We start from the raw sequence: 15,477 nt of genomic DNA, 5'->3' as shown, positions 1-15,477 counted from the left end.
TCAGCTCATTTTCAGCAGGAAACATGCGTTTTGACTCATATTTAAACCCTGTGGTGATTTATTGATTCATCATCATTAGTATCAAGGATTGGCTGAAATTGTTCTTTTCTCGCCGAAATAAGGCTGTTTTGGCCACCAGCAGTCATGTTTAACACTGTAAGACCCAAATATCATTTTGATTCTTTTCTTGTGATTTCAGCTCATTTTCAGCAGGAAACATGTGTTTTGACTCATATTCAAACCCTGTGGTGATTTATTGATTCATCATCATTAGTATCAAGGATTGGCTGAAATTGTTCTTCTCTCGCCGAAATAAGGCTGTTTTGGCCACCAGCAGTCATGTTTAACACTGTAAGACCCAAATATCATTTTGATTCTTTTCTTGTGATTTCAGCTCATTTTCAGCAGGAAACATGCGTTTTGACTCATATTCAATCCCTGAAGTGATTTATTGATTCATCATCATTAGTATCAAAGATTGGCTGAAATTGTTCTTCTCTCGCCGAAATAAGGCTGTTTTGCCCACAAGCAGTCTTGTTTTAACACTGTAAGACCCTAATATCATTTTGATTCTTTTCTTGTGATTTCAGCTCATTTTCAGCAGGAAACATGCGTTTTGACTCATATTCAATCCCTGTAGTTATTTATTGATTCATCATCATTAGTGTCAAGGATTGGCTGAAATTGTTCTTCTCTCGCCGAAATAAGGCTGTTTTGGCCACCAGCAGTAATGTTTAACACTGTAAGACCCAAATATCATTTTGATTCTTTTCTTGTGATTTCAGCTCATTTTCAGCAGGAAACATGCATTTTGATTCATATTCAATCCCTGTAGTGATTCATTGATTCATCATCATTAGTATCAAGGATTGGGTGAAATTGTTCTTCTCTCGCCGAAATAAGGCTGTTTTGCCCACAAGTAGTCATGTTTTAACACTGTAAGACCCTAATATCATTTTGATTATTTTCTTGTGATTTCAGCTCATTTTCAGCAGGAAACATGCGTTTTGACTGATATTCAATCCCTGTGGTGATTTATTGATTCATCATCATTAGTATCAAGGATTGGCTGAAATTGTTCTTTTCTCGCCGAAATAAGGCTGTTTTGGCCACCAGCAGTCATGTTTTAACACTGTAAGACCCAAATATAATTTTGACTCTTTTCTTGTGATTTCAGCTCATTTTCAGCAGGAAACATGCGTTTTGACTCATATTCAATCCCTGTAGTGATTTATTGATTCATCATCATTAGTATCAAGGATTTGCTGAAATTGTTCTTCTCTCGCCGAAATAAGGCTGTTTTGGCCACCAGCAGTCATGTTTAACACTGTAAGACCCAAATATCATTTTGATTCTTTTCTTGTGATTTCAGCTCATTTTCAGCAGGAAACATGCATTTTGATTCATATTCAATCCCTGTAGTGATTTATTGATTCATCATCATTAGTATCAAGGATTGGCTGAAATTGTTCTTTTCACGCCGAAATAAGGCTCTTTTGGCCACCAGCCAAAACAGCCAAATGTTTTAACACTGTAAGACCCAAATATAATTTTGACTCTTTTCTTGTGATTTCAGCTCATTTTCAGCAGGAAACATGCGTTTTGACTCATATTTAAACCCTGTGGTGATTTATTGATTCATCATCATTAGTATCAAGGATTGGCTGAAATTGTTCTTTTCTCGCCGAAATAAGGCTGTTTTGGCCACCAGCAGTCATGTTTAACACTGTAAGACCCAAATATCATTTTGATTCTTTTCTTGTGATTTCAGCTCATTTTCAGCAGGAAACATGTGTTTTGACTCATATTCAAACCCTGTGGTGATTTATTGATTCATCATCATTAGTATCAAGGATTGGCTGAAATTGTTCTTCTCTCGCCGAAATAAGGCTGTTTTGGCCACCAGCAGTCATGTTTAACACTGTAAGACCCAAATATCATTTTGATTCTTTTCTTGTGATTTCAGCTCATTTTCAGCAGGAAACATGCGTTTTGACTCATATTCAATCCCTGAAGTGATTTATTGATTCATCATCATTAGTATCAAAGATTGGCTGAAATTGTTCTTCTCTCGCCGAAATAAGGCTGTTTTGCCCACAAGCAGTCTTGTTTTAACACTGTAAGACCCTAATATCATTTTGATTCTTTTCTTGTGATTTCAGCTCATTTTCAGCAGTAAACATGCATTTTGATTCATATTCAATCCCTGTAGTGATTTATTGATTCATCATCATTAGTATCAAGGATTTGCTGAAATTGTTCTTCTCTCGCCGAAATAAGGCTGTTTTGGCCACCAGCAGTCACGTTTTAACACGGTAAGACCCAAATATCATTTTGACTCTTTTCTTGTGATTTCAGCTCATTTTCAGCAGGAAACATGCATTTTGATTCATATTCAATCCCTGTAGTGATGAAAAGAGTCAAAATGATATTTGGGTCTTACAGTGTTAAAACATGACTGCTGGTGGCCAAAACAGCCTTATTTCGGCGAGAGAAGAACAATTTCAGCCAATCCTTGATACTAATGATGATGAATCAATAAATCACTAGGCTATTTGACAGAACTTAACATTTACGTTTTTATAGAAAGTACTATTGATAGGTAATTACCATTGTATTTTCCTATTTAAAGTCGACTCCTTAAAGTTACATTTTTGCGTCATGAAAACTAGCTATAGATAGCTAGTTGGGATAGCGCTAACGTCTTCCCTACCTCAGGGACAAGGGGTCGACATTTAGCTGATGTAAATTTCACCTCAGCAGGTTCCTTTTTTATGGCAGGAGGAGGTATTTCTCTTTCCTTACTCTTAGATGAACTCAGGCAGGAGATTCATTTTGCCATCTTTTCAAAATATCTGCATTTGCCATCTTTTCAAAACAGGTTCATTTGTCATTTTCCAAAAAGGTCCTTTCTAATATATTTAATATATTGTGCATTAATGTTTCTTGGTTAATGAGAATGTTAAGGTATTAATCTGAAAGGTAAAACCAGCGTAATTTAACCAAACGGCCTTTATGCCCTGTCATGTGGCCTTTGTGCCCTTAAAATAAGTGTGAACAGGAAGGCCAAATGGCCTTGTCCCTAAAATGACGAAATTCCAAGCCTGGTGGGGGCAATTGCTCTGTCACTAGTTTGGAGTTTAAAACTGTGTTAAAGTCCAAACTTGTGACAGAGCAGAGTGGATGATACACACATAGCAGCCAATAAAATCTATTGTTATTAGGCCTATCTGACTGCTTGTATTGCCTCATGACTGACGAAAAATGTCCCTTGTTGTGTGCAGTATAATTGTGATGCATCGCAATGCATCTTAGAATCGAATTGAATCGAATCGTTTCCTGGTGAATCGTAATCGTAATCGAATCAAATTGTGAGGGCAGTGCCAAATGCACACCCCGGCGTGTGACTATGAGCTAAGAAAACCAAGATAAAACATATCTATTTGATCAAATAATGATTCCTTGACCCACCAAATCTATATTTTATTATTTGACACCAAGATTGACCTTCTGAGTGGCTTGGAAGATATATTGGTTCTCATAGATTTTATATGGTTGCCATCTCCGATCCGCAATCTTGGTGAAGTGGCTCCTACCAAAAATTGAAACCTATAGTGATAGTGAGCATGTGGAAAAAATTTGGTGCTTTTGTCTGGCATGTCCCCTTTATTTAGCTCAGCCTCTGACTATTTGTATGCATGTTTCTAAAGTATCTTCCAGCTTAGTCTCAAGAGAAGTAACTAGTATGAAAAATAAAAATGTTTCATCATTAAGTGAAAATCATATTTATTTGCGGGTAGATGTGGCAAATGAATACAAGGTCTTTTAAAATAAAAAAAAACAAGCAAATAAGCACTAAAGCAAGCAATGCAGTATGGTATGTTTCCATGTATACAAAAATAGACATATCAAAACACATTTACACAAATGGGTAGTATGTACAGAGCACAAAAACAACACAAGATGACACAAGACTAATCATGAGTTGTGATTTCAGCCTGACACTCTTTAGCTTTACGAGCATGTTGTTCAAGCACATCAGGAGAGTGGAACTACAGAAGGACATGCAGCAGAGTGTGAGCATCCACAGGTCAAATCTCTGATCTGAGCGGGAAAACTGGGACTCACAAGTCGGGTGCCCTGTTTCATTGTAACATTGTGCTGAAATTGTCTTCCCTAAACAAATGATCATTATGAAGAGAATCCGTAATTACGTTGTGGTGTCTTGGTTAAGATTTTTGCAACAATTCAGTTTTTGAATTTTGTAAGCCTACACCGTAAAACTTTTCAGTGTAAACTTACAGTAATCATCTGGCAGCAGCTTTGCCTGCAGTAATGTATTTTTATTTTACAGAAATACATTTTCAGTTTATTACTATACTCGGTAACACTTTAAAATAACCATCATTTATAAATGGTAAACAGATAGTTTATTAATGTTTAACCATCATTTATAAACCGTATATAGGCCATTTAGAATACATAATTTATTAATGTTTAATTACCTACATCATTTAGAAATGGCAAATAGGTGGTATTTTAATGTAAGTGCCTAGTTAATTTACCATTAACAAACAATTAAATTATAATTAATAGTTTATTAAAAGTTTTAGTTGCACTCATTAAAATTTTTAACACCATATTATTTATGTTAATGATTTTAAAATGATTCATATACCTTTATGAAATTGGTTGAAAACCTTTAACGATTAAATATGTATAGTACTTTGTAAATGGTTAATAATTGGTTTATAAACCATCTATAAGCATTACTTAGTATTGTGTTGTAAATTTACAAGAATATAGGGTAACACTTTACAATAACAACTGTTTACAGTTTTGTCAGTAAATTACTTAATATTTACTGTACATTGTAAAACATTTCAGTGTAAATTTACAGTAAATTCCTGTAAATAATGGCATTGTCTTGCTGTAATCACATAATTTCTCCAAGACTGCATTGCAATATACAGTACGAGAATGTATGGCATCAATACAGGAGAAAGCTGTTCAGATTTCACTGTAAATTTACATCTAAGGTTTGCAGTGTACATTTGTGCTTTATCATTTTTGAAAGGTATATAAAAAATTTAAAAGGTTTACCCATGTAAACCTGTGAACAGATTTCAGTACCGGAAAGTTGTGGTTATTTTTGGTATTTTGCATGTTTTAATACTTTTAAAAATCTAAAAAGGTTATATGAAAAGTCTGAATTGTAAAGTGCTCACATTGTAAAGAATATTGTTTATAGCCCATCTTTTATATGTGTGGTATTTTGTCCATTTCAATATGTTCTTATACATGATGCTTTTATGGTTATGTTCTGCTAAATGTTTTCTTATGATGGTTATAGCTGGATATGTTTGCAGCCTTGGCAAACATATCTTCTTTGAGTGCAAATAAATCTATATATTAAGCCAGACAGTGACTATGAAGTGCTGAGTGTTAAAGGAAAATACTGACAGAAAATAAACATCCTGACATAACATATTAGTGGCACATTCTTCTCTACAACACATTATTTCAGCAGAAACAGATACACCAAACATCAGCAGCAGCAAAGTTCAAGTCAATCACAGGAACAAGCAAAACACACTATAGTGAACAGAACAAAAACATGCATATACATCCTCTGTGTAAGACCTTAAGATTTGGCATAGTATTTATTCACATCAAATAATAATAATATTAAATACTATTACAGGACCTATATATATCAGCCCACAGGGGGGAATTAGAGCGCACCCGAGTAGTAAAGCTATTTATTCAATCTAAATATCTTCAAGAATTTGCATATATTTGAATATCACCACGCAAATCACATGATCAGAGATAACATGTTTTGCCACTATTAGCTAGCTGACACAAAAATGGATCAAGATAACTTACAGGAATTATTACAGAAATTTACTGTAAATTTACAATGAAAACTTTTACAGTGTTCTGTAAATATTCAGTAATTTACTGACTGAACTGTGTAGTATTGTTTATTTATTAAATACAAGACTACAGTAATATACTCTAAATTTACTTTGAGTATTACACTGTATTTCTAAAATACAAGCTTACCAGCAAATACAAGCATTACATCCAGCATTAATATTATATTATTTCTAAAATACAGTAAGTTGTAAAAAAAAAAAAAAAAAATACAGCAATTTGCAGGTAAAGCAGATTGAGAGTCTTGTTCTACAGGAAAGAGTGACTCCACTTCTAAATAAAAACGAAATATTATGTTCTGTCAGATACCTCCGGTGTATGAGGAAGGCGAAGGTTTATTCAAGCTCTGTGATCCTGATGTGTACGAATAAAGAGGCAGGAGGTATACTGGTTCCATCTCTGGACAACAGGTGAATGTGACGATAGCCTGAGAAAAAACAACCAAAGCAGAGGGATTAAAAAAAAAACAATTTATGTTTCCATTAAAGTCAAAGCGAATTTGAAGCGAAATTTTGAAAGGTCGCATTTAAAAAAAAAAGTGAATTAGGGACTTTTCCATCAATCAGGTAAGAGCAAATAAATAAAGCTGCATGAACGTACTTTGGTCAGAAGATGCTGTAGGCTAATCCGTCAGTACAATGTCATTTAGCAGACGCTTTTATCCAAAGCGTCGTACAAATGAGAGTTAATACAACACAAGCAAGGATGAACTCAAGAAACATAGCAAGAGTGGTGTGGGTTAAGTTTGAGTTCAGTGCTTTTAGGTCGTGCGAGCGGCCAGTGCGATACTTATCGTAGTCATCTGTGTAGATCAAGAGCAAAGGTGTTCAGTAAAGAGTTGGTCTTCAGTCTCTTCTTAAGACGGGAGGGTTTGTGGACCTGAACAAAGGAGTTCAGATAAGCAGGGGCTGTGCCCATTGCTATTTTGTAGGCAAGAGACCAGGCTTTGACCGGGAGCCAGGGCAGAGAGATGAGTGACGTGTGCTCTCCTGGGCTGGTTGAAGACCAGACGTGCAGCTGCGTTCTGGATCATCTGCAGAGGCTTGGTGGTGCATGCAGGAAGACCTGCCAGAAGAGAGTTGCAGTAGTCTAAACGCGAAAACACAAGGGTTGGCACAAGTTGCATGGATCCAAGCTGAAGATAGGCTGATATAGGGTGGGACGGGGTAGGATGACGAGGAGCTCCATTTTTAAGAGGTTGAGCTGAAGATGATGTTCTGTCATCCATGTGGAGATGTCGACAAGACAAACAGAGATGCGGGCCGAGACTGTTGGGTCGTTTGGTGGGAAGGAAAGGAACAGCTTGGTATCATCAGCATAACAATGGCGTGAGAAGCCATGATTGTGCCAAGTGAGGTGGTGTAAATTGAGAAGAGAAGGGGGCCTAGCACTGATCCTTGAGGCACCCCAGTGGAAAGGTTTTGTAGTTTGGACACTCATGTCAGGAGTTAGGGTGAAAAGAGGAGGGGGTGGTGGATAGAGGACCAAGTTGAAAGCAAAGAAAAATTTTTCGAGCATCAGTGGCTTTGCCGATCTTGTCCTGATAATATATGGTTTCAACTGATTTGATGATAGGGGTGAAAGAAGTTAGGAGATATTGGTAGTTGCTGAGGTTAGAGGTGTTCCTGGATTTGCGCCATTTTCTTTCTGCCTCTCTGAGCCCTGCCCTATGTTCTCTGATGACTTCAGTGAGCCAAGGGCTGGGGGGGAGACACAAGCGGGTTTGGATGTTAAAGGACAGAGGTTGTTAAGAGATGAGGCAAGAGAGGAACAGAGAGTGTCTGTAGCCTCGTTAACAGCAAGTGATGAAAATTCCTTGTGCGGAGGCAGGCTGGTCAAGACCTCATTTGCTGAGCTGAGTTGATGTAAGGGTCCGAAGGTTTTGACGAAAAGAGACCAACTTTATAGGAACTTGAGTGTTCTCCAGCAGAGAGCGTGAATTGAATAAAGAAGTGGTCAGAAAGGTGTAGGGGTGTGACTGTTGTAACTACGCAACGGGGCGTCAACTATGTTGGGGTATCTGGTTACAGATACCAATTGCCTTCATCAAGGATCACCAAAAATTTTGGGAATTAAGGATGGCTCTTTTATGAATAAATGATGACCTTGCACAGGGCGTCAAATATATTAATAAAAGGGCCTTATCATAAATGCTATCCCTCCCATAAGGATACCAAATATGTAGGGATGAACCTGAGCAACACTTGTGTGGATCTCACGGTTCAAAAGTGTGGTTAGATGGCTATAAGAATTATTAATAATTATCATAAATAATTATTAATTATAAGAAATTATATGACTTGATTTTCTCTAAGTCATAGCTCGTAGGGGCACCACTCCGTAAAACAGAGAAAATATAGCCAATTCACCTAAATCAGTCTCATAAAGTTATTAAACTATCAATTTGGAACACTGATTATTAATTATGAATATAATTATAATCAAATTACCATATTAATATTATTAAATATTAATATGGTTGAAGGAATCGTGAATTCTTGACACAGCAGAGGCCAGCATATCGTTCATAATATACAACATTAAATAGACAGCATTTGTAATCAAAAGTTATTTATTTTAAACAAGTAAAGCAAATAGTAAAAAAAAAAGGACATTAGTAAGTGTGTGTGTGTGTGTGTGTGTGTGTGTGTGTGTGTGTGTGTGTGTGTGTGTGAGGGAGGGATTGAAGCTCCTCACACAATGAGTCGTAAAAATTCCAGGTGACTAGGCTTTGCCCTGGTCATGTGAACTGTTACAAACTGTGTTTAGTTCCAGTTAATTTAAAATATATCATGTGAAAATCAGTGTATGAGCAGGTCAAAGGTTAGTAAGTTTTGTAAGTTTCCTTGATGAGTTTAACTGGAGATGTAAACCTCACTGCACGGTGTTCAAAGAAAGAGATGTTGCTGAGCAGAGACAGCTTGGTGAATTTCCAGCTTTTGCAAATGAGGGCACCAGTGCCGCCTCTGCGTCTGACAGATCTTGGCGTGTGGGAGAAGCTTGAGTCAGCAGGGAGTGCTGCTGGAGTGGTAGTGTGTTCTGGGCGGATCCAGGTTTCAGTCAGAGCTAGCACTTGTAAGTTTGATAGAGCGCTTGGATGAATTTAGTCTTGTTTACAGCTGATTGGAAGTTCCATAAGCCGAAGGTGAAAGAAGAGTGAGTGGGTGAGGCTTTCCTGAGAGTGGAAAGGTTCTCAGGGCTGCGTCGTCTGCGACAGATTCTGTATTTCCGGTAGCCATGAATCTTGTCATAGCACATGTTGCTTGAGTGAGTAGGAAAGGAGGCGAAAGCGATTTACAGTCCATGTCCTCACTCAGTCTCCACACAATGAGGGCTGCCGCTTCCGCACGATACAGCGAAGCAGTGTCTACATATACCAGGGCGGTCCACTGCTGAACCCGCCCCTTTGCGTAACTCAATCGAGTAAGCCAATCGCTGACTAGCAAGCGCCTCATCACTTCCTTGCTACGCAATATCTACAATTTGCCCTTACGGCAACAAAACCTAGTCAAACTCGAACGAAAAAAAAAGGCCTTACTGACCTGTCTCTTACATTCAACACAGTGCTTGTTCTTCAGTAAACAGTAGAAGACGAAGAGATTGCACAAGAAGGAAACAACAACAAAAAAGAGGTTGCTAATTATACAACTTTGGCCACTAAAAAACAGCTTCTTCTTCTCTTTTTCTTCTTCTTTTGGGAGATGGATACATTTCACCCGATTTACTCCCGATGTAGGAAACATATCACTGACATGACTGATCAGCTGTTTCAGCTCTGAGATGAAAGAACAATTATAAGTTCCCCGATTGAATCCAAATCCTGAAAACAAGACATTTTCTCTCATGGGTGAGTTGTCCATTGTCGATTCCATCTATTTATTGTTTTTTCTCTCTAGTCCCTTCCCCTGTTTACAGACGGATTAGCCTACAGCAATACATTACACTGCCATCAAATGACCAAAGTACGTTTATGCAGCTTAATTTTCATTTTCTTTAATGCGACATTTCAAAATTCCGCTTCAAAATTCGAGACTTTAATGGAAAAACAGCTTGTGTCTGCCGTTTAACAAGCAAAGTTAGAGACTAGACTAGACTAATTTTCTCATGATCAAATTTCATTATTTTGTCTTCTAAATACACTAAATGCAGGTGTAGAATGCAACAGGTTTATATAAAACTAAGATATTAAACTGATGTATAATATCAACCATACCTTGCTGCAAGCAGCTCAGAGGTAGCGTATACTGCCCCACAAAGTCATTTTTAGTTGTCTTGTCATAGTCCTCCACTACAAAGCGCACCATTGCCAGCTCAGGGGTGTGGATGGTGAAGCGCAGAGTGTCATACCACACAGGGTTGAACCCTGTACAAAGGACAAATCATCCAGATGAGTTCTAATTCTGTGTGGAACTGAGCAAAATCTGACATATTAAAAGTCACCGTGAATCCATTCATTCCCTTCTACACTATATGGACAAAAGTACTCGGACGCCTGACCATTATACCAACAGGGACTGCAATGACATTGTATTCAAATACATAAACATTAATATGGAGTTTGTCCTCCTTTTGCACCTATGACAGCCACCCATCCAATCTTCCTGGAAGGCTTTCCACAAGATATCAGAGTGTTTCTCTGGGGATGTGTGCCCATTCATTCTGTAGAGCAGTTATGAGGTAATGGCAACAATGTTGGACAAGAAGGCCTGGCTCACATACTCCGTTCCAGTTCATCCCAAAGGTGCTTGATGGGGTTGAGGTCAGGGCTCTGTGCGGGCCAATTAAGTTCTTCATCACCGAACTCATCAAACCATGCCTTTATGGACTTTGCTTTGTGTGTTAGGGCACATTCATGTTGGAACAGAATAGGGCCTTCCCCAAACAAAGTTGGAAGCATAGCATTGTCCAAAATGTCTTGTTTTGCCAACATAGCCCTTCACTGGAGAAAAGGGGCCTTGCGCAAACCATGAAAAACAGCCCCATAGCATTATCCCTCCTCCACCAAACCTCACAGTTGGCACATAGCAGTCAGGCAGGTAATGTTCTCCCAGCATCCATCAAACCCAGACTCGACCATCTGAATGCCAAACAGAGAAGCATGATTCGTCACTCCACAGAACTTCAACTTCTTCACAATGACAATGACCATCACAACTGTCCACTCCATCCTGCGCTTGTCATTGGACTTGGTGATGTAAAGATTGCATGCAGCTGCTTGGCCATGGAAAACCCTTGCATGAAGCTACCGCCACACAGTTTTTGTGCTTACATTAATGCCAGGGGAAGTTCCGAACTGCTCAGCTATGGAATCAGCAGATCGTTATTGACTTTTACGCACCATGAGCCTAAAGTCTGATTTCCACCAGGTGCGTAGAGGCCGCGCCATTTGAGCCATTGCTAAACCTCGTAAATCTCAACAGAGCAGATCACACCAGACAGGACATCCGACTCAGAATCAACGTAATACACTTCCGCCCCTGTTGTTTTTTACTTTATACACACAGTTTATCACGGGATCTGGCGGTCTCCCTTATGTTCAGGATTATCGCGTGTTCTTGTTATCTCACAGCTGGCTCGCTACACTGCCGTTCCACGCCCGGTGTTAATTGACGCCGGGTAGAAGACGGAGCAAAACCACAACGGAGCCGTTCCGCGCCCGATGGAAATCCCCAGTTAGCAGTCGTTAATCCTGCTCTGTGATTTTACATGGTCTTCTGCTTCATGGCTGAGATGCTTTTGTTCCTTAACGCTTCCACTTTCTAATAATATCACTTACAGTTGACCGTGGAATATCCAGCAGGGATGAAATTTCCAAAAACGTCTTATTGCAGAGGTAGCATCCTATCACACTACCAACCTCGAAGTCACTGAGCTCTACAGAACGACCCATTTTGCATCACAAATGTTTGCAAATGGAGACTACATGGCTAAGTGACTGACTTTATACACCTGTGGCAAAGGGTCTGATTGAAACAACTGAATTCAGTAATTAACAGGTGTGGCCAAATACTTTTGTCCATATAGAGTAAGAGCGTACCATTGTTCTCTATGTATCTGGTTTCCTGCTTGGCCTGGTCCAGAGGAACACCATGGATCTCCACTCTGACCAGAGGATCCACTATAGAATGCTCTTTGATGTTGACTTTGGGCAGCTGCTGACCACTGATCACCTTCAACAAATAAAACACAGTTCTCAATAAAGCAAAGATTATAACAGCTAATTAAACTGTAGGGATCCATGTCTTCTTCTTGTTTTGATGGTTTGTACCTGTATGGTGAGGACCACAGGCTGGTAGTCATCTTGTTTTTGGGGTGTCTCAGGGTCAAATCTTTTCCCAGCCTCTCTCATGAAGCTGGGCTTTAGGATATAGCCACAGCTGCCATTCTGACTGAACAGTCCGTCGTTCAGATCCATCCCCTCCCCCGCAGTCTGGAAATTCAATGCAACTGTATGAAAAGGAAAAGAAAGATGGATTTGTTGAAAATGTTATGAAAGCTGCACAGGGAAATTTTACACACTGTCAATTCAGATTTGAACTTCAGTAAAAACATGACTTTTTCAGTTGTTCTTGGGTTGTACACCCGACAATACAGAGTGGAAAAGGGACATGAAAGATGAATTTGGCTTTTATCCAGAGTGACTAAGAGTAAATGAATTTGAGCCACTTTGAAGCAAGAGCAAGACATCATCCAAAACTAGCAGTGTATCCCTTTACAAACAACTCATAAAAGCATGTTCAATGCTCCACTAGAGTTTAAAAGAATTACTTAGCGTTTTATAGAGGATTGGGGGTTGTGGGAGTGGATTTTTAGTGGGAGATAGCACGGAGACAATGAATGTCTTTTCGACCAAGCCAATTCCTGGCCAGTGCCCAATCGCAAACTCGTTCTTTGCTTTTCGACTGACAAAGGAACGGCTCTCGGTCAGGAAAATTGGTTCCATAGCAGCACCAACTATTTACAGGTCTAAAACTGCGAACCGCTTATGTCAGGGTTTGGGGGCGGGGTTATCGTGACCAACAAGACCAACTTGTGCTGTTAAGAGAGACCAACTAAAACGTGTATCATTCATTTGATTTGTTTAACTGCAATGTGATTAATACGCGCTGGCGGGCTAGCAATAGCTTACAACAAAGTCCAACATTAACATCTTATGTTCAGTGTTATGAATGTAATTGCTGTCCATAGCAAGGTGAGCAGCACAAATGTTGTACATGTCGTGTTTGGATGCCAATGTGGAAATGGGCAGAGAGAAACGAATTTGGCTGTCTCAGCTGAGTACACTAACAGCTCATACAAGCTATGACAGTCAGTAAAGCTTTTAATAACTTCAGATCCCAAAGGCCTTCTCATGGTACTGACCAACTTTGAAGTCAATCAAGTTAAATCTGTAAGAGGAGTTTGTGAAAGTAGGCAATGTGGTCAGTTTATGAAAATATGGCCCCGCCCTTATTCTTTATAGCATAAGGGCGGGGCCATATAAAATATTGCTCTGGAGACGTGTTCAGGGCGGGCTTAAAGCATGAGAAGTTTGGACCAGATCGGACAAAGTATGGCAAATTTATAACAATCCTGCTTTTATGCTGAAACTCCATAATTTGCCGCTATGCCACGCCCACATATTGTGATGGCCTGCAAAGCTTTTAATTACTTTTGATCCCAAAGGCCTTATAATGGTACTCACCAAGTTTGAAGTCGATCGGGATAAATCTGTGGGAGGAGTTAGTTAAAATATGTGACGTGGAAATGGCGAAAACCAGAAGAAAACGCCATTTTCAAATCAAGATGGCCTACTTCCTGTTTGTTTTCGGGCATGGCTTCTTGTGACTTTTTGGTGCATCTTCCCATTATACACGTACGTACCAAATCATGAGTTTTGGACATGCCTGTGTGAGGGGTCCAATTTTCTTGACTTTTTAGGGGGCGCTAGTGAGTCATTTTGCCATGCCCATTCCCGGCGGCAGATTGATGAATATTGCAAGTTTGGTGAGTTTTGGAATATGATAAAGCCTCCAAATTAGCAGTCGATTACGGAGAAAAATAGTAATAAAAGACGGACCAATTTCAATAGGGTCCTTACACCATCGGTGCTTGGCCCCTAATAATAATCTGTTTTTCAGTTGTAATCACCAATTTGGCACCCAGCATTCCACATTTCCTGAGGATTGAAATTGGAGGAGTCCGTTCGGAAGCCACTGGGGTAAACCCTGGTCAGCTGCCGTGAGTTATGGTGCACAAACTCAGCCCCTGCAATGTAAATAATGTCATAAGTTTAGTCAATGTCGACATGTAGGGTGAGACTGTAACCCTTCATACATGTTATTGTGTGTTGATCATAAACACAGCATGTACCATGAACCTTAGATTTAAATTTACAGTGAAATCTGAAATGTGGACAGTGTGAGAATGACTTATTTTTCTTTTAATTTGAAATTTTCAAATTCTTTACTTTATCCAAAATATATTACAGCTGCTAATGTGTAAAGCAGCGAGGAACAATGAGGCGGGACTCACCAGCCTCTCTCAGGTGTTTGCGGGCCTTGGACTCTGTGAAAGACGCCACCTCGTAGAACTTGGAGTGGATGCGAGAGTGTTTGAAGTTACTGAAGTGGACACTTTTGCAGTAAACCACACAGTCTGACAGCTCCTTGGACAGACGCTGCTTTGACTTCTATGGATACAGAAAGACATAAAAAAAGTTACACAGTGATAAAAAAAACAACTCAAATCGCTAGTTTCTATCATGCTATCAAGACCTTCATAAAAGGCCCGGTTATGATATGACTGGTTTTCTTTGGACTGAATCTTCTGCTCAAATCAAGATAAGACATCTGGTTTCACTTGCACCCCACCCACAGTGCTCCTCTCCATTTTTACAACCGTTGGTGCTTTGTCATCAAAACAACCACCACACGGCCTGCATTGATGGCGTACTTTCCTTTTAAGTCCTTGTCGGGGATGCATCAGCATTTACACTACAAACTACATATGGTCAAATGCGTTATAGACCACCTCAGCGGTTGTGTGTTTGAGTGATCCAATCACAATGTGTCAACGTGTCCTGAGGCCCCCTTGATACAATCTTATCCTGATACTTGAGTCACAATACATTATTGTGATTTTAAGCATTTTGCGAATCAATATATTGCGATTTAACTATTTAACTGCATTCTGTCTCCACAAAATTAAATTCAACAATTGTTTTGTCAAATAAGAGAAAATTTGCACTCTATTCAACTCACTTCAGTCTTTTTATTTCTCCACAATGAGAGTCAAACCCACATACTGACCAACAAATTATTCAGTAAAATGGAACTCAATTGATATCAAACTTGTATGGACAACAACAATTGCAGCATTTCCTCAAACTTTAAGCTTCACTGCTCTGAAAAAGCTTTGCAGTGTTATTTCTACATCTTCCCGACATATTATCGTGACCCACAGTGCCTATATATTCCTTATATCTTCTAGTTTCATGTAATACCAGTGTCTCCAGTATATTCCTTAAAGTGAGCCCGCTATGCACTCCGGAAAAAA

General features: G+C 39.1%; 1 protein-coding gene across 1 annotated transcript in view; it reads right to left on the bottom strand.

The window, feature by feature from the left end:
• Positions 1 to 4,683: 4,683 nt before the first annotated feature.
• Positions 4,684 to 15,477, bottom strand: part of LOC131962816 (1-phosphatidylinositol 4,5-bisphosphate phosphodiesterase delta-4-like) — a 29,073-nt gene continuing 18,279 nt past the window's right edge. The window contains exons 11-16 of the mRNA XM_059327902.1: positions 14,455 to 14,611; positions 14,071 to 14,187; positions 12,209 to 12,387; positions 11,978 to 12,110; positions 10,154 to 10,303; positions 4,684 to 6,367 (exon numbers count right to left, since the gene is read on the bottom strand). Of these exons, the coding sequence (XP_059183885.1) occupies positions 6,276 to 6,367; positions 10,154 to 10,303; positions 11,978 to 12,110; positions 12,209 to 12,387; positions 14,071 to 14,187; positions 14,455 to 14,611 (828 nt within the window). The 3' untranslated portion in view covers positions 4,684 to 6,275. The remainder of the gene's footprint in view (positions 6,368 to 10,153; positions 10,304 to 11,977; positions 12,111 to 12,208; positions 12,388 to 14,070; positions 14,188 to 14,454; positions 14,612 to 15,477) is intronic.

This window comes from Centropristis striata, chromosome 24 (genome assembly GCF_030273125.1).
Source record: "Centropristis striata isolate RG_2023a ecotype Rhode Island chromosome 24, C.striata_1.0, whole genome shotgun sequence".
NCBI lineage: Eukaryota > Metazoa > Chordata > Actinopteri > Perciformes > Serranidae > Centropristis > Centropristis striata.
This window is presented reverse-complemented; position numbering and strand designations above follow the sequence as displayed.